Source organism: Cavia porcellus, unplaced genomic scaffold, assembly GCF_034190915.1.
Source record: "Cavia porcellus strain 051 isolate PalLab524CR breed Dunkin Hartley unplaced genomic scaffold, mCavPor4.1 scaffold_10, whole genome shotgun sequence".
In the NCBI taxonomy this organism is placed as follows: domain Eukaryota; kingdom Metazoa; phylum Chordata; class Mammalia; order Rodentia; family Caviidae; genus Cavia; species Cavia porcellus.
The window spans coordinates 72,736,616-72,761,284 of NW_026947493.1; the positions used below are offsets into that span (position 1 = coordinate 72,736,616).

At 38.6% G+C, this 24,669-nt stretch overlaps 2 protein-coding genes and 1 pseudogene across 3 annotated transcripts; 1 reads left to right on the plus strand and 2 right to left on the minus strand.

Annotated features, from left to right (window-relative positions):
- Positions 1–506: 506 nt before the first annotated feature.
- Fbxo43 (F-box protein 43) lies at positions 507–12,787 on the minus strand. 2 transcript variants are annotated; one of them, XM_063257616.1, is made up of 5 exons: positions 11,428–12,082; positions 8,589–10,062; positions 5,669–5,771; positions 1,177–1,380; positions 507–1,062 (listed from the first exon to the last, which is right to left on the minus strand). In XM_063257616.1, exons 2-5 carry the CDS (start codon positions 10,043–10,045, stop codon positions 814–816), a joined length of 2,013 nt encoding a protein of 670 aa, XP_063113686.1. In that variant the 5' UTR covers positions 10,046–10,062; positions 11,428–12,082; the 3' UTR covers positions 507–813. The 2 variants fall into 2 exon arrangements, with proteins under 2 accessions (XP_063113686.1, XP_023417499.1); XM_023561731.2 differs by lacking the exon at positions 11,428–12,082 and adding an exon at positions 12,180–12,787 and having other exon boundaries at positions 508–1,062.
- A 2,319-nt stretch (positions 12,788–15,106) lies between these two features.
- Positions 15,107–21,424, minus strand: LOC134477933 (cytospin-B-like; annotated as a pseudogene).
- A 50-nt stretch (positions 21,425–21,474) lies between these two features.
- On the plus strand, positions 21,475–24,048 carry Polr2k (RNA polymerase II, I and III subunit K). The gene is made up of 4 exons (XM_003479867.5): positions 21,475–21,578; positions 22,251–22,320; positions 22,666–22,758; positions 23,734–24,048. Exons 2-4 carry the CDS (start codon positions 22,260–22,262, stop codon positions 23,754–23,756), a joined length of 177 nt encoding a protein of 58 aa, XP_003479915.1. The 5' UTR covers positions 21,475–21,578; positions 22,251–22,259; the 3' UTR covers positions 23,757–24,048.
- Positions 24,049–24,669: the final 621 nt, after the last annotated feature.

Sequence of the window (24,669 nt, forward strand, 5' to 3'; positions counted from 1 at the left end):
CCACATATTCTCCATAATTTACTTTTTTATGTCTCTTTATCAATACAGGACAGTTAGCAATTTGGTTGTAACCAGAACTGTGGCATCAATTCTGTAATTGGAATCATTGAAGGAATTGAGTTCACAAACCAGTATACCACTGCATGACTTAACCAGAAATCTATCAAAATACGCCAAAGAAGAGAAAGAGGGAAATTATGCAGTAAATTCAGTGGAACTTCTGAAAACATTTTTATAATTTATTTTAGTCAAGTCAGGCATGGTGGCACACACCTGTAACCCCAACACTGGGAAGGTTGAAGTTTGAGGCCAGACCAGGCAACAAAGTGAGTTCAAGGCCAGCCTGAACAGCAAAATGAAACCCTGTCTCAAAAGGACCAAAAAAAAAAAAAAAATCATCTCACTCAAATATTCACTTTCCAAATTTATAAGACCATTGATTTTAACTCCAAAATTTTTAATGTTTTGGAAAATTGTTTTTTCATAAATGATTAAAGAATATTTCACTGCATAGCGATGAAATACAATTTAAAAGGTTACATGAAACAGTAAGATACATATATATGACAACACTCAAAATTCTTTATTTAAAACACCAAGTTATTAAAATGCATAAAAATGACATAGTAAAATAAATTTTTTTCAAAACTCATCCCTTTAAGGAAAACAAGCAACAACATGTATTAACTATATACAAAATAGGAAACAAATCATTATCTTTCATTAATGGGAAGATTTGCATGTGTTCAAATGTCATAATTTTAAGTCAAAAAAATAAAACTCTTCACAGAGAAGCACTTCTTTGAAGTCTCTTCACAGTCGTCTTAAGTTCCGTTTACTCTGGGCACTTCCTGGGAGGGCATCTTTTCTATTCCTTGGCTTTGCTGTTCCTTTGCTGCATTCTTCAGACCCATGATAAGCACACAGACACAGCACACAAAAGTCAAAACCGCAGGCTGTGCGGCTACACAGTCCCCTTTTCTTATAGGGCTGGTACTTGGCAGGGGATTGGCACCTTGGGCAAGGTTTCAGCGCCTCATCAATAAAAAGTGTCTTGGCGACCTGCAGTGGAAGCACACACATTTGGTCAGTCTCCCGGTGTCATATACCACATACAGAGACTCTATTTCAAGCTCTGTAAATACTCATCCTTAATAATGCATGATAAATGTTTACCTTAACATATTCTTCCTGTTTACTGCCTGAGTGGCTAAGTGCAGAGCTTGCCACAGGTGTCAAAACTTCTCCCCAAGGAGACAAAATTGCGATTTGCTCTTTCTGAGAACTGGGTGTCCGAGCCTGTGCTTGCACTGATCTTAAAGCCGAGCGATTTAAAAGATGGAGGCGAGTGGCAGCATCCTCAACATTTAACACAGCCCGCTGCGGCAAAAGACAAGAGTCGTCAACATGCAGTACCAAAACACTTCCCAGACAGGTCCCCCTTCTGGTGCACACAGATTTAAATGTTTCACTGTGGTTTGTACCTTCACAACTTTCTCCCAGGACCGTTTCTTTTTAGGAAAGAAAACTTTTCTCATCTAACATTTGTAAGTCACAGAAAAACTAAAAGAAAAAATTTAACTGATAAATTGTAGCTTGTATGATCAGTTATTCTTCTATTTATTTAAAGTTGTGACTTGGCAAATATTTCCTGTAAACAGCCAGATACTATTTTGCTGACCATACAGTGGCAATTTTTCAAGTCTGCAGCTATAGAGAAAGCAGCTGTGGACATAGGTAAATGAAAGACAGGCTGTGTTCCAGTAAAACTTACTTTAAAATACGGCTGACAGGCTTGCAGTCTGTAGTTTGCAAACTGTTTTAAACCAAGGTCTAAAAAGAGATGAATCTTTTGAAGATTTGCCATTGGAGGTCAATGGCATTCTTTGACATTTTAAAGTTAGCCACTGAGGAACTGATTATGCCTTAAAACTTAATTTCTTTAACTGAGTTTTTACAAATATCTGCGTGCAGATATTTGTAAAATACCTTATTTTTATAATAAAGTTTTAAATAGCTTTGGTATTTTCGGAGGAGCAAAACAAATCATTTGAATCAATTCCCATATTACTCAAATAGTCAGAAAATATAATAGCCATATACCTTAAAAACATACTATTCTTATCACCAATTACATCTTAATAATTCTGGGGAATGAAAAAATGTCCAACAAGTGATCCTTACAGGCTTCTACTTCATTGAGGTGGGTAATGGAAAAATACAGTAGTTCTTTTGTTAAGAAATTGACATTCTTAACCAATTATCAAAACAAAATGTATGATGGATGAATTTCCTTATATGACCAACTATAAATTGTGTATCCTCTCTCTCAACATCTCCTATACCGTAATTCGGATCTTGACTTTGGAGAGAGGTAAAAGACAATAAAGTATTTTAGGATAATTATAGTAAATGAAGTTAGTGGGTCATAAAGAAATTACAAGATTAATAGTTTAAAAATAAATGCATAAAAGTAACAAAAATATTGGCCTTCAGAAATTAAATGAAGAGAGTTAAAATTTTAATTTACTCAAAAATTCTATACAATCTCTTATATTTACTTATATAAATTATTTGCAACTACACTTAAACTCTGAGAGAGAGGGTACACAATTTATAGTTGGTCATCTAAGGAAATTCATCCATCATACATTTTGTTTTGATAACTGGTTAATACAGTTAGTTAGCAGCTGGTAAACACAGTGTGCATGCAGAAAAAATGAATAAAGGTATGTTGTTGAAGCAAATTTCAGCCACAGAATAAACAGCTATTCACTTGATAAATATTTATAGAACTCCTAACAGGTGCCAAGTGAATAACACAGCATGATCCTCCTGGAGCTTAAAAGGTATGCTATTTTTAATAAGAGGCAAAACAGTCAACAAAAGCACACACTCATGAGTGCCAAAACTCTTCAAACATAGCTATCGTCACATTACCAGATTTCAAATGTTTTTAGAATGCAGTTATTTACCAGCCATTCATTCCCAGTAACAGGAGAGGAGAGTGAATGAATGAAGAAATTCAACGAAAAAACGTGGCACTCCAGTGCTGATGCTCACTCTCACTGCTCCAAAGCAAACAGATAAAGCTGAGCTGCCCTTACGCATTCCTAATCTGTGTCCTCCACTTTCCACACAGAGGACTTTTTAATACCATGTACAAGTAATGAGAAAAATCACCAAACATCTTTGTTTTATAATTTTTCTGTTTTGGTTAGTGATACAGACATTAGGACTACTCAGGTAGAAAGCAAACATTTCAGCACAGGAGGGCATGGGCCTTAGAAAAAAAAAGGAAAAGGTAGAATACCTGATTTGTTTGGGTTTATATAGAGGAGATTTTCAGTTCTGGTGGACAATGGGAGATTAATTAGGTATCCATACAGAGAAACACTAAGCAAATGAGAGGAGAGGGGAGCAATTAACAAAAGCCAGGAAAGAAAGTGTAATCATAGTATACAAGTCATAATATTCTCAATACTGTCTCAATAATGCCATGATCTAATTCTAATTCACTCTCAAATTGTGGTATAATTACAGTTTTATGATAGAATAGGGAAGAGAATTTGGGTTGAATTAGGAAAGTCATGGAAGTAGCAGTGAGAGGTTATTAGAGAACTAATCCTTTAGAAAAAATGTAAACATCAATCTCTGAATTTTATTGGGAAATTCAATATGGAAGTAAATACTATAAGAAATGCTAAAGAAAGTGGTTGTCTTGTGGAAAAATTGAGAGTAGGAAAGGATAACAGGGCAAGAGAAAAGTATGTTTTCTTTTAAGCCTCATAATAAAATTTCATTTTTTAAACAATGTACTTATATTACTTTAAAAGAATTTTTAAAAACAAACCAAAATAAGAAAAATAGTAAAACAAAAAGTATGGACATTTAAAGAGTCAAGATTTTAAAAGTGATGGCTCCCATACTGGCTGGGGAGAGCCAGGAAGGTAGCTACGCAGCCCCATTATGTGCCAGTGAGGGCCCTGCAGGCAGGGGAGAATCAGGAAGGGAGACATGCAGTGCCCTGTGTGTGAGCAGTGGCCACATTGGCTGCGAGAACCAGTAAGGACCCCCTGCCCATCCTGTGAGCCATCCAGCCAGGGGGCTGAGAAAGAAGACCACCACTCTCACCGAAGCAGCTGACTGATTTGGAGGAACACAGGCTGAGATGATAACAACTGAGAGAGAGAAACAACCTAATAATTGTATTGTTTGATTGACTTTGCAAACCCAAAGCTGGTGGTCTGAGCAACTATTTAGTGGTTAACAGCATGCAATACAGTAAGTATTGTGGATTTCCTACTGTCTTATCACTGTTTTGTTTCATTTTATTGTTCTGTTTTATTCCCTTTAAAAGTATAAATAAATAAAGCAATGATGGCTTAGGTAAGAGAAGAGAACATTTTATCCAGAATTACCTGAGGGCTTGCTAACACATCCAGTTTATTTCCTTAGGTGAGTTAAGCAGTGTATGAGACTAAAAGTTAAATGTTAGTAGGTGCTTGCTTAAAAATGATTTTTCTTTAGGTTTGTCCCCTGTATATAAAGCATCATTCTAAAAGAAAGGCAGTCAATCTTCTATCTTCACTGTTAGGATCTACCAGGGCCACGCGCTACAGCAGCAAGTGGCCAGGAGCCCTAAGTCACAAGGAAACATCTCCAAAGAGAAGATGAAACTTTTCTTCAAAGTTTTTGTTAATAGGAATCTGTAATATTCTGAAATAAGAAACCCATCAATGTGTATTTAGGTGTTCACATTTGTTTATTCCATGTTTTTTCTCAATTGTTATATGCAATCAAAATAGCAATGTACTTTAGTACATTATTAAATACTTTTTACTATAACAAGAATAAAGTAGCAAACAGTTTCTTTTGGCATCGATGCCAAAAGTTGAATCTACAAGCAATATGGGTGGCGGTCATCAGATATCAGTTACAAAAAGCAGTGTCCTTGTAAGGAATTTGTCAGCTTTTACAGGACTTTTCTTGCCAGCCCTCAAATCCTCAGAGGAATACAAGGTTATCATGCATCAAATGCTAACTGCCAGTCTCACCCACCTCACCCACATGTAGGGCTCTACATATGCCCTTCACTACACATTTTAATGAAATTCTCTCCCCTTTCTCCTTCACCTACCTGCCACCTCATTGTTCAGTCTCAGCTGAAGAATGCACTTCTGACTCCCCAGTATTAGTCCAACACTCCTTTAACTATCCTGTAGAACTCCTGACTTCTGACACCCCTATATTGTAGTCACCTGTTTACTTGTACCACTCCTGGAAAGAGCTCCAGGTGAGTAAGGACTGTATCTGAAATATTATTGGCATTCAAGCACTTGGCATGGTTTGCTGGCTTGTAATATGCACTCAAAAGACTGGATAAAAATGAGATGTATGCAATTCTTATGACCACTCAGCACATCATTGGCATTCCACAGCTGTCCACAGCAGATCTGTGTAAACAGTAATATACCCAACGAGATATCCATGGTGCTCAGTGGTCTGCACCATTTTATGTATAGAGGTGGCAGTGGAGTTTGGAAAACATAGTATGTGTTGAATGGAAAAGATTAAAAGATAACAAGGAAACCTAATTAGTTGCCCAGTGATACAGAATGATTAGATAGGTGTAAAAATTCACTTTAGAAAAGCATTACTACATTACCTCAGAATCTGCTTTCAGTTGTATGATATAACGCTTCCTCCTCCGATTTGCTTTTTTATCTTGAATGACAATTTCACGCCAATTTCTGCTGACATTCCAAACACTAAAATAAAAAAGATGAGTCCTTATATTGCTTGTATCCCCAAAGATGATCATTTTATATATGATCATTAATAAGAAAAAATTGTTTTCAAGATTTTGCTCACTAAATTTAAACCAAGAATTTTCATTAAAAATATGACCTGAATGGTATCATTTTTCACGCTGATTCACTATGTGGGAGGATTCCTGTTAAAATGTTAAGCATACGCTAGCATTATTTTAACATGTCACTACTTTATAAATGGTCATGTAAAGGCCAAATGAGTCTACTGGGAAATGAAGATAATAGGACACTAAGATTACAAATGTGAAACACAAATGCAGCAAATGATTATCATCTGAAGCACAAGAATGCTAAATCATTTTCCCATTTATTTGGCGGGTGGGGTGCTGAGGATCAAACCCGAAGCCTTCACACTCAGTTACGTCTCCAGCCCATTTTGCATTTTGAGACAGGGCCTCCCCCGGTCACTACAGTGCCAGGCTGGGCTGGAACTTGTAGTCCTCCTGCCTCAGCCTGCCAGAGGGCTGGAACTGCAGGAGTATGTCCTGCTTGTTTTCTCCTATTACTGTATTTAGCAAAGCTCTGTCATTTGGACTAAATTAACATAAGAACAATTTATCCTTCATTAGAAGAATAGATACAATTTTGGGTAGCACTACAAAGCTCCTATTTCATTCATCAAAGTTATGAGAATAAAATAGCGAGAGACAAAAAAGCTGGTAGTGATGTGAGAGAGCTTCAGGGTTATCAGAAGACAAGAACCTCAGGATTGCCATGGCCAGGGCAGTGGGAAGCCAGGGGGCACCCAGGCCCAACTATGGCAATTCCTTCCAAAGCCCTTCTTCTCCTTTCCCCATACAGGAAGTGTAGGATATGGTGGAGAATGCTTATTTATTGATTTTGACTATATTAATTACTAAATCAAAAATAATCTCTCAACTATTAACTTTGCCTTTTTATTAGTCTCATTTAATAAATCACTTATAGGTATAAAGATTAGATTACTGAAAAAAAAGTCACTTGTTTTGGGGCGGCCAGGCAATGCTTCAGTTGTCAATGCTACTGTTTCTCTGTAGCTATGTCTCCTCAGTTGCTACTGCCTCTCTCTAAACCCGTGTATGTGCCTACATCAGACAGGAAACAGGCAGAAAGTTGCCCATTAATGGGGAAACAAATGATATAATTGGGGATTCTCCATAGCTGTTTTAACTGACATCATCACTCATGTTACCAAAAACAACACTGGTAAGATAATACATTCACATTCTGCAGTGTTCCGCAAACACTGAATTTTAAAGGTGGGCAACAGGAGATGTTTTGAAACATGACTATCAGCTGCTCGTGCCCACAAGCACTTTTTAAGGCATCACCCAACTCTTTAACTGGCCCACATTCAAATACTCCAGCGTATTTAAAAAAAAAAAAAGAGTCCTATATTTCCTTCATTTTTAAACAAACAATTTATAATTTGAAAAATTTTCCTATATTTCCTTCATTTTTAAACAAACAATTTATAATTTGAAAAATTTAAAAGATACACCAGGGTGTGTCAATCTGTTTATTATCCTACTTGGGTGACACCAAATCCATTTGCTACAAAGTCTATTCTTCTTTGTTTTTGTTTTTAGTTTTACAAGTCAGAGTCTTATCATGTAGTTCAGGCTGGCCTTGAAATCACTATGTAGCCCAGGTTGGCCTTGAACTTGTGGCAATCCTCCTGCCTCAGCCTCCTGATTGCTGGGATTATAAGGGTGTACCACCATGTCTGGTTACACAGTCTATTCTGAAAGGCCTTAGACTTTAAGAGTTGATAGGAAATGTTAGGTGAAAATCAAAGAGCTCAGCTGTAGAGCTACATCTATTTCCTATGCCTCTGAGTCACTGCTGGGCAGGTCACTTAACTTTTCTGGGACTGTTTCTCTAACCAAAATACATGGCTAGCCTGGATATCTCAGAAGACTTCCAGCTATGAAATACTACCATTCTCCACCATAGCCTACACTTCTTGTATGGGAGAAGGGTGAAGAAGGGCTTTGGAAGGAATCACCATGGTTTGGCCTGGGTGCCCCCTGGCTTCCCACTGCCCTGGCCGTGGCAATCCTGAAGCTCTTGTCTTCTGATAACCCTGAAGCTCTACATCACTACCAGGAAAGCTCTTGCAAATCTTCACAATCCTACCTCCCCCATTCTCCTAAATGTATCAGTTAATTTCTTTTCAATTATGAAAATCTGTGAACGCAAATTCTTCAGTTTCTAATTTCCCAAAAGAACTTAACTGCTTGCAGTAACGTTACCAATAAACATACACTCCCTTGCTCTCTAGAAAGGAAAGCTTACCAGTGTTCTTGAATTCTAGCACTTGGGTTAAATAATTAAATGGTATCTAATATATATAGTTATTTCTTATAGCAATACTATTATTTGTAAACAAGTGTCATAACTTGAAGACAATTTGGATCTAACAATAGCATAGGAACTCTTAAATACATCATTAAACAATCTATGAAATAAACTTTGCCATTTTAAAATTTTAAAGTTCAATTTTGAGGAACTCTCATTCCAAATGATAAGAACAGTGATAAGAATTATCCAGAAAAAGATTATCATTGCTTCTAAAGCAGACTTTCAGACAGGAGAGACTACACTAGCAAGCTCTTCTGGGAAGGATACTTAAACTATTTTTGATACAATGTAAGACAACAAAAGATAGAAATAATGAAAACACAAACAAAAGTGGGATAACCACTCAAGCAGAAAAACCTTCCGACTTAAAAAATGATAAAAACTTTATTATAGATAAGTTTAATTTCTTACCTGTATAGGCTCTCTGCAGTCAAGGAATCTAAAACCATAGTAAGGATATGCTTTAAATTTCTATACTTTAATTCTGATAAAATGTCCAATTGTTCTATACCCATCTTCTTTCCGATCAATCCAGCAAGAGCACATTGCAGTACAGCTATTTTCCCCCCATCCCTTTCTTCTAAGAATTCATCTGTATCCTTTCCCTGGAATCTTTTCCTTTTGCTCTTCATAAAGAGTTCGTGCACTAATTGCAAGGCTGGCGTCTTTGATAAGTTTGATAAGTTTAAAGTCAAATCCCTACTCGTATTATCAGTGCTCGGCTGACTCTCCAAGATGTGTGACGCAGCTGCCGGACTTGTTTCAAAGTTGGGGTGGATGATGTGCTTTTCCTCCTCTGTCTCTGACTGTGAGCTTTGCTCCTGAAGTGTGGACAGTCTTCTTGATCTTCCAAGACACCCTGACCTTCTTATGGTGTCTCCCACATTGCGAGTCCCTTTATATTTCTGAAATAGTTCTTGAAAAGAACCCTCCTGATCAGAAAAGGAATCTTCTGACTTATCCAAGCTCAGTGAGTTAAAACCACTGTCTTCTGGAGTGGAAATATTGCCTCTCACCTCAACTGAAGGAGAAAGTCTTTGACTTCGAGCAAATTTAATGTTTGCTGCAAAATTACTTACTGGAGTCACAAATATGTCCTCATCTCTGCTAATGGCTGTTCTACTACCAGAGGAGCCCAGTTCAGGATACGTATTTTCATCACTAACACTTAAACTACTATCGCTAAAGTCATGTGTGATTGAATCTTTAAAATTATTGCCCTGAATTGGAGATATACATTGAACTTCAAATAGGCTACAATCATCTTTGGAATCATCAATCGTGGAAGTCTTGTGTTGAGAAAAACTTAGTCTTAAGGTTTGACTGCTAGAAGTCACTTCTTCTGAACTTATACTGCTAGTAACCAAAGGGCTAAAGTTATTTTGTCTTGGAAAATCCAAAGCACTGTTAGGAATACTTTTTTCTAAATTGAGAACCTGACTTATACTTCTTTGAGAATTGTTTTGTGATTCAAAGTCTTTCTCTAGAAGAGAGAAAGATATATCTAACCTTCTACGTGGTAAAGATTTTCTCCCACCAATTTTAGGAGTTTCACATAGTTCTGGGGTCTTATCATTTTCCTTCCTAGAAGAGACGAATTTTTTTCTTCGAGCACGAGACTCTAGGGAACTTACTGAGCCCAGGCCTGAAATTTCAGAGTGTTTGTGGATTAATACTGGGTCCTTTTCTTTCTTTCCAAAAAATTCTTTATCTGCATTATCAAAGCTGCGAGATCTTGACAACTCAGGATGGCCACTGTCTTCACAAGAAGATGTGGAACCAAAATCTCGGAGGCTGGAGTACTTGAACTCAACAGGTGAGGCCACCGCACTCCCTGCTCCAGGGCTGGCTGAATGCCTTCGCGACATCTTCAAACTCCGTGCTTCTGCAGAGTAAAACATTTCAGTCTTCTTTTGAAATGAGTAGCCAGGTTACCTTTCTCCAAACCACATTATTCATTTTGTGTATAAATAATGGAAAATTGACAATTTTATAAAAATTCACTTAAAAAATCTATCCCACAATATATTGTACTGTTACACATTCTACTTAGCAAAACTTCTTGGTATAATAACACCAAAACTTCCAGGTTACTTGACTAAATTCTAGGCCAAGTACCATGCACAAATATTTTCTTGGACTACTCTTTTAACAGTATCTAGCAGATTCATTTTTAGATTATTTTATGATTTTAACAGCATGAAACCATGCAATTTTAGTTTAATATTCTAGATTATTCCTCCTGGGCTATATTAGTAAAGTACAGATTTGATTTAAAAGTTCTAGGATGTAAATAAAGCTACTTAAAATATTATGTTACTTTTTAAACAGGGCTTTGGGAAATGTATATAATAATGAGAATAAAGTCAGGCACTCCGGTAATCCCAGCACTTGGAAGGCTGAGGCAGGAGAATTGTTTGCAAATTCGAGATCAGCCTGGACTATAAAATGAGCCCAAGGCTAGCCCGAACTACACAGCGAAACCTTAAGAAAAAAACAAAAACAAAAACAAAAACCCACATGATAATAATGAGAATGAACATACATATAACAAGGCCTATTGCAGAAATCCAGTACGTATGGCCATTCACAAAATCTAAATTCTAAGGTTTCTATATTTACACAACTTTTTGCCTCACTTACAAATTACTGACACTTTCTACTTGATCTAACTCAAAGCAACTACTGTGCCTTAGATATAAAGTCAATTTAAATGGCATTTTATACTTACTTATGTTTTAGTTACTAAATACTGTAATGTCCTACTGCAGTCTTGAAGTCACAAATAATAGACAACTATTTGTCAGAAAACTACTCTTTATAATACTCTCAAAGTTGAAAATAAGGAATTCAAATCAATTACTTAAAGAACAATAACTCAACAGTTGCATGAGTAAGGAATTACCCTAGGAAATATTTTACTCAATTTTTTTCAACACTATTATGTTTTATAGAGAAACTTCAATTAAATCTTATCTCAAAAGATGCTACTATAAGAAAGTCACAGCTGTTTTTGGTATTTCTCCAAATTACTCAACAAACACTAAAAATTATATTTCATTTAAAAATTTTTCCAGGCCAAATACATGCATTTTCTTCATTAAAAGATCCCAAGAAGATATATTTTAGTTAACATCAGTGGGACTATAATTTATTGGTATGTTACATCGGTTAAATACACATGGGTGAAGGAGCATGTTACAAAAGAAAATTGCCACACTTGACACAAAATTATTTATGGCATACTGACCATTAGATCATTCCACTGAAGAAAGTATTTAACTCTTCACACTTCTTTTTTTGATAATTCTCACACATGTTCCCTTGCGATCACATTTTGTACATGCTTAGGAGTCAAGATTATCAAACTTTGCTTTCTACAATTTGCATTATACTTTAAAATTTTCCTTTTAGATATTAGACTAATAAGGTATAATGTTTTCAAATTAAATCTCCATCCACGGATCTTTGCCTCTTCTCAGAATTATGTTTTGTGCCGCCATATCTGGCAAGAATGTCTTTTAAGTAACAATTTTCAGCAATTTCAATTTGCTGATTAGGTCTTTTAAATTAAAACAAACTTACTATTCAGTTACTTCACCACTAGATGTCGCACCCATGCCAGAAATTGGGAAACGAGCAAAATATTGGATACAAAGTAGGGATGCAAATATCTCCTCCTCTTGACCTTAGGCTTTCCCTACTGTCACTTTTAACTTTCGACTACTCCAAGACGTTGGTCTCAAAACTTGGTTCGTAAAAACTTAATTTTAAAAATCATTCACGGAAAAATCATAGAAAATCCGTTAACTTATTTTACAATTCACTGATGAACCAAATAAGAATCTCTGATACGCATTTAAAACTAGATTCCTGCAAAGAACTAAAAACACGTATATCTAAAGTTTTTCTTTAAAGGGCCGGGGACTATTAAATCAGAATGGAAATTATTTTGTCACATTAAATCCAAATTTCCTTCATCGGTTAAATGAAAAATCTTACCATCCGTCAATATGGAGCTCTTAGATGTCAAAATTAGGTAGTCTTCCAAAACCAAAGAAAACCTCACATGCTTGCCCTTAAAAGTCACGCCAAGCGAATGTCACTTAAAAGCTCGGGTTTAAACAGTTCACTGAAACGTGCAGCCGCCCTGGAAGGCTAAGGCTGAGAGGGAACCTAAAACCCACGCTGCGGGGCTCATTCCCCGCACTCTGAAAAGCCCGAGTCCTTCATTTTGAACTGCCTTACTCTCAACGCCCTCGTTCTCTGCACCTGGGCTTGGGAACCAGGGGCGCCACATTCGGGCCTCTGGGGGTGCTGCGGGCTGCGGGCGGGTAACGGTCTTTCAGGCCCTGGCCGCGGACGCCGAGGGCGGCGCCTGCGAGGCCGCTACCCGCACACACCTGGGCCCGCTCCGCGCACCTGGAGACCGGGCGGATGGGTAGCTGAGGGTCGGGCGGCTGAGCGCCAGGCGGCCGCGGCCGGGCACACAGGGAGGAGGCTAGCCTCGTCCCCGAGGACGTGGGCTATAGCCACCCGCACTCAGCTCCAAGCGCGGCCGCCGCCTCACCCTCCTCGGTTTGAACTGCCCGCCTCAGCAACCGCTCCGCCCCGTCCCTCCCACTCTGCTCAGCCCCGCCCCTTCCGCCTCATCTCCCCGCCCCTTCCTGCCTCTCCGTCCCGCCCAGCTCCTGTAGTCCTGCTCCCCTGCACCCCTCGCTGGCCACCCGCAGGGCTTGTCTTTTGCTGCGTTGCAGAAGTGTTCCTCTCTAGCTCCTTTGCACCTTATAGGACCTCAGCAAGTGTCCAGCCCTCCCTGTCTTCACTTTAAGAAGTTCTGTTTCTAAAGCGCTACTGTCCTGCTGGGGGATGCCTTCAGCAGTAATGCATGAGGTACTGGCTAGGAAGATAGCTCAGTGGCAGAGCCATATCCGAAGCCCTGGGGTTGATACCCAGCACGGAGTGGTGATGGGGGAGAGACAGTTGATAAGCAGGAGGATATTCACTAGAAAATGTTTCCCCAAGGTTCATTCACTAGATTTCCCCCAAAATATTAAGTGCAAAAACAGGTAGATTAAGTGTATAAACACTGGATAAGAATGAAAAATTGCAATGATCTTTTGATTATTGCCACCACTCTGATGATATTTCTCTGAGTGTCTATTACTCACCCTAAGTGTAATACGTCCTGAATCAATCTCATAAATATGAAGCTCGAACTATGTGCCAGTTACTGGACTAGCTACTGGGAATATGAAGATGCCTAAGGTACAATCACTGTATTAATGGGCATCCTACAAGTGCTCTCAGACACAAGCCGTGGCACCAAGGAAAGAAGGACCAACCAACACTACTAGGAAAGAGTGTGCAACACCCTAATGACTGTGCTGTGAAGTGTGGGTTGTGCATGCGTGACTGCATGTGTTATGGTTACTAGGAGTTGAACCCAAGGCCTTGAGTAAGTGCTCTGCCACTGAGTGAGTGCTCAGCCTTGAGTAAGTGCTCAGCCCTTTTTATTTTATGTTATTTTTTGATTCAGCGTCTTGCTAAATTGTCCAGGCTGGCCTTGAATTTTTAATACTCCTATCTCAGCCACCTTGGTAGCTGGGAGAACAGGTGTGTGCCATTACATCTGGCAGGAGGTAGACGTTTGTTGGATATGTCGCAGTTTAAAAGACAGATAATGGGAAATTCCAAACTCAGAATTGTCCAAGAGCAGGGAAATCAAGCACTGGGTGCATTAGAAAGTATAAATAATTCGCTGTAACTTTAAAAAACTAACATATACTAAAGGAAAGGGCAAGAGAAAATTCATGAAAAGGGGAGGAACCAAGCCATGGGTATCAAGTTGTGGGAACATGTTGGGAGTCTGAAGTTTATCTGCTAGCTAGGAATGTGCTGCATTTATCAAAGACCACTTGGTGGCAGAACAGAGGACAGAATGAAGAGAGTGAAGGTGAGTGACAGAGACTTCTGAAGTACTCTGGAAAATAGTAGGGGAAGAAGCAATCCTGGATCTCAATAAACTTGGCAGAATCAACTGCATGGGGCTGAGGGGTGGGAAGAGGTGGACAACATGTATGTAGTGTGAGGTTGTTAAACTGAGATAGGTTCCCGTAGACTTGAGGTAAGGAACTGGGGAAATACTTGCTCTTCACAGCATCTGGCTGAAGCCTCTGCCACACTGGCACAGGGTGAGCAGCAACCTTCCCTAGCTCTTCAAACGGATCTGTATCGGCAATTCCATGCCTCCCTGCTCAGCAGTGGCAAACTTACTTCTCTGCTGATTTTTCTGTGCCTGTCTTCTCCTTCTGAAATGATAATGTTTACTTATTTTGTTAAATATCTGTTCCTTATCCCCACTCTATTGTAAACTGGACAAGAAATTTTGCTTATGTTTGAATAAAATCTACATAACCACAACACATTACATTTGAACATTGCCCTCCTCTTTTTATTTTTCTTCAGATTTTTTTTGGTCTTTTTTCTTTTTCCTTTTTATCGGTACTGGGGATCAAACTCATGACTGCCTGCTTGGAAGGCAGGCGCTTATGCCGCTGAGCTAAATCTCCAGCCCCTTTCTTCAGATATTTTAAGTGGGTAATAAAAGAGCATACTGTAATGCCATTAAATTTTTATGAAAGAATATTTAACCCTCCCTGCCCAATAAAGGGCAAAAAGATACATAATAATATTTAGGTTGCATTGAGCTTTATGTATTCCAGATACAAGTCACTGAGTTATATGTTACATTCTTTAGCCACTGTAGTCTTTTGCTTTTTGGGTTCTCTCTCTTGGATCGGGGTCACCCCAACACTGACTCAGAATTGGTTTTTTTATTCCATCTATTTTTTTTTTTATTTTTGAAGGTAGTAAAATACAACAGAACAAGACAGAACAAAGCCAATCGAGACAATGCAGTGAAATTGGTATAGAACCTCACAGCAGGATACCTGGAAAACAGTAGTAGGTACCATAGTATACCTCATTATCTTCACAATAGCTGTTCAATCAGGTATAGCAAAATCAAGCCAAAACCAGAACATTATAAAACCTATCAAAACAGAATACTGAATTAAGCACTAGAGTTTTTTGTTTTTGTTTTTGTTTTTTTTGGTACCGGGGATTGAACTCACAACCTTGCACTTGCCAAGCAGGAACTGAGCTAAACCCCTGGTCTAAAACAGAATATTGAATAGAGCAATTAATCAGGACAAACAAAACAGTGAAAACAGTATTTGCCTTCAAAGAGATGATAGAAGGAAATTCCCCATATTTGCTACATTGCATATGGTCATCCTCCCAAGAGATGCTCAGACCTCTGGCTCCCAGTTGCTAAGGGGCGGGGGGGGTGTTAGATGGATTGGGGTGGTGGTGGGATATTTGATTCTCAGCCTGCTCACAGGAGACACTGACTGGTTCTCTTCCTGGATCGCCTGCCCCTCACTCATGCCATGGCTGCTTACCAGGAAAGCAGGCGGGTTGCTTTCTTGCTCAGCTGCCCTAAGTTCCAACATGGCTGGATCTTGGGAGACGCTGACTGGTTCTCTTCCTGGCTCACCAGCAATTGTTTTGCTTTTTGAGGAAGGGTCTCAATATGTACATCAGGCTGACCTCAAACCAGTGACATCCCTCCTGCCTCAACCTCCCAAGTGCTGGGATTACAGGCGTGTGCAACACTGACTTAGAATTTTAAAACCTACCTGCTTCCCACAGATCTAATGCTTCTTTAGGACCATCTAATAAAAAAAAATAAAGTGTTTTCCAACGACTATGACTTTCAAGCTCTGAAAATATACTTAAATAACTATGATCAAAGAAAAAGGAAAACCAGATGGAAGCGGGGATATTAACTTGCAGTTCCATAACCATATTGCAACAACTTAAAAAACCTAGTGTCCAGCATGGCAAGACAACTACCCTCATTAGGAGAGAGCAATGCAATAACGTCAAGCATAGAGTAAATGCTCAAGAAATGTTTTATTGCTATAAGGTAGCTTCCATGGAGCACACTCCTTAGTGATACTAAACCTACTGGTTCTCCCTAATAGGGAAAAAGGATGTTAGATTGGGAGTTTAGCACCTCATGAATTCTTGTGGAAGTTCTAGATCTCCTGACTGTAGCTTGGCATTGCTCCCCGACTCTGTAAATCCATTTATTGATTCATTGTGGTCTCCATAGATTGTACTGTGACAGAATCATCTTGATATTTGGAAAGGACAGTAAAAATCCAAAATAGTTTTCAAACATGAAAGTCTTACTTTCAAGATTACTCTGTCCCCTTTCTCTTGTGATAACAATGGTTTTACTCTAGTAGTTCTTATAGACAAAGCCTACTGTGCCTCTTATATTGGGTTACTTCTCTTTGGTTGATAAGAGAGACACTTTATAACTAGCCCAGTGATCAAAATACTTATACTCTGGTATCATGTATGGAGAAAGCAGCAGGAAACTGCTGTTTCTCCCAGAAATTTTTATTTCTAAATATTTATTTATTTTATTGTGCTGGGGATCAAACCTAGGACCTTGAATACTCCAGGCAAGTACTCTCTCACTGAAATAACCCTGGAAAAATTTTGAGCCACAGGAAGACTGAATAAACCAAGTTAAAACAGCAAAGATGTACACATCGGGAAAAAGCCTGCTTCTTAATTAACTTTTTAAAAGAAGTAACATTTATTTAGCACTTCATAAATGCTTATGTATAAAAAATTCAATAATATCAAGAGTAAAGACAGATCAAAATATGAAACTAACATAGCCATGCATTTTAAGTTGACGTTGCATTCTTTTGTAGGGGTGTACCAGGAATTGAATTCACGACCTCACATTTGCCAAGCAGGCAGTTACACTGCTGAGCTAAACCCCTGGCCCACATTTTTCTTATAGTCTAGAGTAGAAAACACTCAGCAAGTGCATTTTAAGTCAGTTCTAAGAATTTTCAACCTGAGGTAAAGATCTCTCAAAATATGAAGAAAATTCCAGTATCTAATTATTTTCATAAAAAGGACATCAATATTTCTTCTATCTCATGCAAGCTAAATTGTTCTGGTGAGCCTATATGCTCCAACTTGATGTCTTCCTGAGTTTACAGTACTTTTTTTTTTTTTGGCACCAGGGATTGAACTCACGACCTAGCGCTTGCCAGGCAGGTGCTCATGCCACTGAGCTAAATCCCCAGCTACAGTACATGCTTAATCCTAATTTTTTGTGTGTAGCAAATGGCCCTATGCTATATTTACTGTAAAATGTTCCTCACATAAGTAGAGTAGTAGGTTTTTCACTGATAGTCTGCTAAATTGAATCTATAGATCTTCACAAATGTTTGTACTTCCCAAAAGTTGAAGTCATACTTTGAATTCCAGATTACTCTGAGTTGTACTCTTCTGCTTTTAAAGTCTTTAAGTTTCCAAGATAAGATTTATTGATGAGGCTTTTGTTGTAAGTTGTCCTTCATTAGTTTTTTGGTTAGCATTGTCACTGCACATACTTATCTGGCTAACTACATTTTTTATTTTCAACACAACATCTATTTATATTTAACCCAACAAAGATTCTGGAAATCAAACCAGAGCTCAGTTGCAGTTTGTTTCAAATGAAATAATACCTCAGCTTGCACAGACTGAGGTGCAAGCCTTGGCTTAAGGAGGAAAGCTTTCTAAATTCTTCAGGATAAGACATCAGGCACATGGCTTCTTATTTTCCCTTAAACTGTGTCAACTCTTAAGATTACCAGATCCTATATTCAAACAAACAGCATGAAAATAAATACCAAAAAGCAGAACCCATACATGGGCTGCATTCACTACCACTTGGAATTTGCTATGCTACTCTTCTCAAAGAACATATGAAATATTTTTTCACAAGACTTATATTTTGCCAGGGGTTTAGCTCAGGGGCATAAGCACTGCCTGGAAAGCTTCAGGTCCTGAGTTCAATCCCTGGTACAAAAAAAAAATTACATGAAAGACTTATAACTTTCCAGAACTTCATTTCATTCTCCAAAAAAGAGATTACTGAATCTTCTCTTGGAGGAAAAAAAGATTTAAGGTTAATCTTGGATCTGAAAATGTACAAAAAAGTAAAGGGACTTGATTGCAACGTGCCACTATTTGAACAGTGAATAATGTAGGAGATCACTGGACTCTTTTAGGTAAAATGGTAATTTCTCCTCTCCAGAGTCCCTCTTTCATAGAGAAATGGCTGTAGTTTACAATCATGGGAAAGGCGGGGCTGTTTCTTCCACCAAAAGCTCTGCTAGCTGATAGGGAGCTGCTGTGCCCTGCTTGTCCCCCAGCTCATTCTGTAGCCTGACATCCTCCTCCTATTCTTCCTCCAACAGGCTCCTCTTCAGTGTGTAGTTCTTGCTGGGTCTCAGAGTTGATGTCATTGGCCACCACAGGGGCAGTCTGCAGGTCTGCCTGGAACTGCCTCCATGCCTGTCTCTTCCCTTATCTGCTTTGTCACAGTCTTTAGCTGCCATTTCAGATCTGTTCTTCCAGCTTGATCACACAACTTTCTAGCTCACTAAAGAGCTGACTGTTGTGTAACTTGACCACCTGGGGCTGTTTCACCTGATCTTCCAATTCAAATATGGCTTCTTTCAGCTTTTTCATCTTTGCATCACTCTCTGATGTTTTCTCTTGCAGTTTTAGGCTGGTTCTTCTCAGCTGCTCTGCTTGATAATCACAGATCTCCTTCAGGTAAGAAAATTTTTCTATCTTAGCTAGCAGGCATGAAATGTGTTTAATGTCACCAATTGCTTTTCTGAGCTCAGTGCAAGACAGTTCCAGCTGATCTTTTTCAGCTCAAGCTACTTGCAACAAGTAACTTCCTGAAGTTCACAGTTCTTTGCTGTCTACTCCAAGGTACTATTGATCTCCATAGCTCTTTTTATTCTCTCCTTCCAGATGAGGCTTCAAGTAACCATTCTCCATCTTCAAGTCCCCCAAGGTAACTACATTCTTCCAAAATTTTGGTCATCACATTATTGCTACATAGTTCTAGTTCTAGAAAATCACTTAGTTTTTGTTTTCTTCTTTCAGGTGATTGATCATGTCAAAAGATTTTGGTTTTCTTCTTCAACCTTCCATAAGTAACAGGTCAACTGCAGCTGAATATTGAATAGCTTCTCTCTTTCAAAGTGGCCTTTCTCTGGCTGGGGATGTAGCACAGTGGCACAGTGCATGCCTGGCAAGTGAGAGGCCCTAAATTGATTCCTGATACAAAAACAAAAACAACTGTGGTTCTTCTCAAAAATACAAGTGTGTTTCTGTTCTAGCTCAATGATTTTCCCTTCTTGGGCACAGATTCATTATTCTTCATTCACGTTTATAAAAGATTTACCAATTCCTCATTTTCTTGTCTTAGCTTCTCTGCCCTCTCTCGATGATGAAAGGATGTCTCTAAAATAGGCCTTCTAATCCATCAACTTCTCATTCTCTGTTGTTTGTTCCTGTTGATTTGATAACTTTTGTAAAGTGGACTGTAGCTCCTCTGCAGTAACTCCCTTCCATCTTCTGTATCTTCTCTGTAACATAAAGTAGAGACAGCTCACTTGCATTGTTTGGGGAACTTCCAGTGATTAAACACTTTTAAGAACTTGGCATTCTTAAAAGTGCTGCCAGTGGAGGACAGAGACAGAGATGGGACATCAGTGGTGATGTGCTCAAAATCCTAGGTGCTTTGTGACAAAGAAGCTTTAGTAACACCACTGCTTGAAGAACTGGGTATCGTTTGTGTATTTTTGTATGTGTTTTAATTTTAAATATCAGTTTCACTTGACAGTTCATTTCCGGTTGGGTATCCAAAGCTTGCCTCTTGAGTTACAGATGTTGGGCAGCTGCTGTCACCAGTGTGACTTGCTGCCCCTTCTGAATTTGGTGACTGTTTAAGTCAGTTTTTGTTTCAAGACTTAGTTCTGGGACAGAAATCTCTTTCTGTAAGTTCTTGGTCTTCTCCTGAGGGGTTCTTATCAAAGGTTCTGTGTCTCCTGGTGAAGGTAGTGTTACATCTACTCAGGTCTGAAGCATCAGTCTCCTAAGTGCTGAGGGCCTTTCTCTCCCTGCATTTTAGTTTACTTTGAAGCCTGCTGATTTCACTCTCTGGCTTTGGTGTCTGCTGTAAGTTCTCAAACTTGGAATTCAAGCACTGCCTTCTCCCTCTTCATTCTCGTTTGAGTTTGCAGAAATGGTCCTCAGGTGCTTGGTAGGGGTGTGAATGCAGGAGGAATTTAGATTGGATCCCAATATCCTTGGGACCTCATGGCACAGACCTTTCTCTTGAGACAGTTACTGAGAGTTCCTGGGGAGCTGAAGTTTCTGTCCACTTGGTTGTTGAAACAGCCACTGCTTCAGAATCTTCTGGCTGTCCTAAGTAGTTGCCTATGCTTAGTCATCTAGGAGAGCAGCTGGCTGGCCCACCTTCCATCAAGTGTCCACCTTACTGTTGGCCGTAACAGTACCAGTGGGCAAGGCAGTTGCCTCTCCCATTAACTTTAACAGTTAGTAACTGATTAACATTTTAAAATTTGAGTAACTTTGTGTTCTTTGCCCTACTGCTAATATAAGTAAAATATCTGGTGTACCCAGCGGATATAGTTATCTCACTGAAAATTTGATCTCTGAAGGAACACAGGTCACTTTTTTTTCATATGATCGAATACATACATGGGACAGAGGACCTGAGGAAGGCTAACGTTACCAAAATCCCTTAGGTTTGAGTGGAGCAAATGATGTAGCTGCCCTCTGCCCTCATGACGGCTTTCGCTTTACAAAGAAAGTAAGGAAAATGAATGAGTGGAGATTACAAGAGAAAGAGCTGGAAAACAAAAGCTAAAGCAGAAGAGACCACAGCCACAGGATCTAGCTTAAATCTGAAAAACAATAAATTGTTTTTACACGTAAAACCACAGGTGGAGCCAATTATTCTGTGTACCCAAATGGCTAGTTTAGGATTCTACCGACACCTTTATCTCAGTTTCTCTTCCAAACCTCGGTCCTTCCAGAAAAGCATTACTTTCTATCAGCGTCTTTAAGCAAAAACAAAAACCTCTTTTGTGATATATAGTCACAAAGTAAGTGTCACAAAGTCCTGCTTTTCTGGAAAATGAAAGTAAGGCTAAAATAGGCACTTTCAATGATGGCGAACCTTTTGGAGTTTTCAACGGCAACAAACAGTCGGCTGTGGCACGTGTACCATACTCTAGCCACCTCTGTAGAGAGCGTGTAAACACAAACGCGCGGGATTCCCCGCCTCTGCGCAATCGGAACTTCCGGGCTGCCGAGGAGAAGGGGCGGATACTGCTTGCGTCATCGGTCAGCGACGGAAGTTGGCGGAGAAGGCGTCCGGAGAGGTTCTAGTTGGAAACTCCAGGCGAGAACTTGCTCGGTGTTTTCCTGGTAGGGTACTAATGGTTCGTGGTTTTGGGGCGGCTCACGTGCGGTGTGTATATGTGGGGAGGGGAGAGTGCGGGATGTTTGGACCAATATTATATACATCAGGTTAAAAATGATCCAGTAGGATTAGTAGGAGAGGTTGGAATAGAGGCGATACTCTTTAAGTTCTTTGATTTTAGGTTAGCCGCTGAGAACTAATTTCATTGCCTTTTCTCCTTCCGTTCACCTGTTTCCCTGTTGACCGGGGAATTAATTTTTTTGGCACGGGGAATACGATTTTTTCACTGTCTCCTGCTGAAGTTTTAAGACTGGAACCTCTGTTAAATGATAACGCTAGCTTTTTGGTCAGATCGGAAGCCTTTTGCTTGATAGTAGCTGAGCGAGTGTGCAAATTAACTTCTCTAAGCCCCCACTTTCTTCATCGATAAAGTTATACTTGCTGGCCCTGTGGTGAAATTTATAATGAAATAACATGTATAAGGAGTTTATTATTTTGTCCATTGTACGTTAAGTATTCTTTACTTTGCGTTTCGTCCTTTACCTGGACTCACAGAGCTTGGGGGAAAAGCACAGATAAATTGTAATCTTTTTAGCTTCTGCTGAGAAAAATGGGGCCTGGTTGGTTGCATGAGGAGCTTCTTTGAGATAATATTCAGTATTTAAATCTGATTTCAGAGACTAACAATGGACTCTCAGCAGGACGTTCAACCTCCAAAGCAGCAGCCAATGATATATATCTGTGGAGGTAAGAGTAGCACTTAGATAAAGTAACAGCACTAAAGATATTTAGCAACCATTAAAAAAAATCTTAAGATTTCACTTTTTCACCTGAAGTGCCATTGCTGACAACTCTTTCCTTAGTATATTTAGCAATATCAGTATATTTACAATGTGTTATATACATGTACATAACTCCCCACATGAATGTAATCACTATGAACATGTACTGTGCTAATAAAATTTTTTTAAAAGAAACTGAGTGTGTATTAGTGCTATGGGTTGCTTTTGGTTAGAAAATATGGTTAAAATGATTTGCTTGTCTGTAATGTTTTTCTTCTAGCCTTTGAATAAATGTGATTTCTTTTTCTAGAATGTCACACAGAAAATGAAATTAAATCCAGGGATCCTATCAGATGTAGAGAATGTGGATACAGAATAATGTACAAGAAAAGAACTAAAAGATGTATCCTTTTTACTATACTTTCGAAATATGAAATGCAAAATAATACTGGGTTTGATACAAAGTTATGTAAGAACAGTAATAACTTTTGGATTATTTTAGAAGCAGGATCACCATTTTCATAGAGCAGTGTATAGGCTGTACATAAACACTGATTATTTTGTTTCTCCTAAGCGTATTTTTTTTTTTTTTTTGTCTTTTTCATTTTTATCGGTACCAGGGATCGAACTCACGACCACCTGCTTGCCAGGCAGGTGCTTATGCCGCTGAGCTAAGCCCCCAGCCCCTTCCTAAGTATATTTTTTTTTTAGGGATGCTGTACTTTTTAAGTACTCCTTGAGCTTCAGTTTATGGACAGACTAAATTATACAAGGAGAAATGTAAATATACACTAATGAAAATACGGCTTAACAAATTAGCGCAAATACAGGAAATAAATTTTTATGTGGTAACTAACAAATTCTTTAAAATCAAGTTATCCCCTTTAATGCTGCTTAATGGTTTTTTTTTTTGTTTTGTTTTGTTTTGTTTTTGTCTTTTTCCTTTTTTATCAGTAACGGGGATCGAATTCACGACTGCCTGCTTTCAAGGCAGGCGCTTATGCCATTGAGCTAAACCCCCAGCCCCTGCTTAATGGTTTTGTTACATTGGCTTTTATATCTGAAAAAGGTTGTATAAAAAATGAAAGTCTTTAAAAGATAAACTGCAATTATCATAGTAAGTAGTTCTACTTTTTTGTATACATTAAATAAAATAGAAGGCTGTGCATGGTGGCGTATGCCTGTAATCCCAGCATTCCAGAGGCAGAGGCAGGAGGATCATGCCTGTTGGAGGCCAGCCTGAATAGCGTAGTAAAACCTTGTTTTAAAAGTCAAAGATAAATAGATAGATAGAATAGCAAATTATCTTACCACAAGGAGAAAGTGAAGTCTTTTATTATTTTTACATATTTTTGGTCCTTAACTCAGTTTAACACAGTGGTGGTTTTTGATGCTCGGTGAAAGATGGGAATTCAGAAAAGTGTCTTTCTTGATACCTGGATTTGCCCCTTAATAATTCTCATTGTTGCATAGCTTTTGATTTAACGTACTTAGAAATACAATTATATGGTTTCATCTTTATTTCATTTTCAAAACCAGATTGTATTTAGGTATCTATGTATACTTTGTATAAGGAATTTTTTGTTTAATTATATGACTTGTAATTTAATTTTATTGTGTATGTAATCTGACAACAATAAAGGTTAAAATTTTTCCCCAAACCATACTTTTAATAAAATTTATTAAAAATTCAGATTTCTAGGACTCTAAAGATCTGATTAAATATGTTCTGTAGAAATCACTGTTCTTTGTCATTGTTTGTAAACATAATACATCATTTAGTACAAAGAATACCAGCATATTTGCTGTCTGTGTAAAGTTATAAAAAACAATAGTAGAAATCAGAAATGAATAGATATATAAAGAGATGTAAAAACAAGTTGCTTTCTCATATATAAGATACACATAGCCCCACCTTGCCGAAATAAGTCCTTTGTAGTAGAGTAGTCAAGATGAAGTGGTTACTTGAACAGAGGACTGAATGATGAAAGGAGCTGGCTACAGGAAAAGCAGAAGGACTATTACTAAGATAGAGGAAACAGCCATTATAAAAGCTCTGGGGTGGGATGTGAGCTCATCTTGTTACCCTTTTAAATGACCCTGTGACAGACTTGGTGAACAGTGAGATAATGGGAAGAGCTGAGGTTGCAGAGGTGAGCAGAAGCCTAAGTTGGGATGCTGTATTGGACAGCGGTTCGGACAGTAAGCAGGGATATGATTTCAAGCTGTTGTGTGAAGATGGACTGTACAGGGCCAGGTGGCAGCAGAAGGTAGAAGGGCTGTGTTAGTAACAAAAGCCGGAGATAATAGCTGG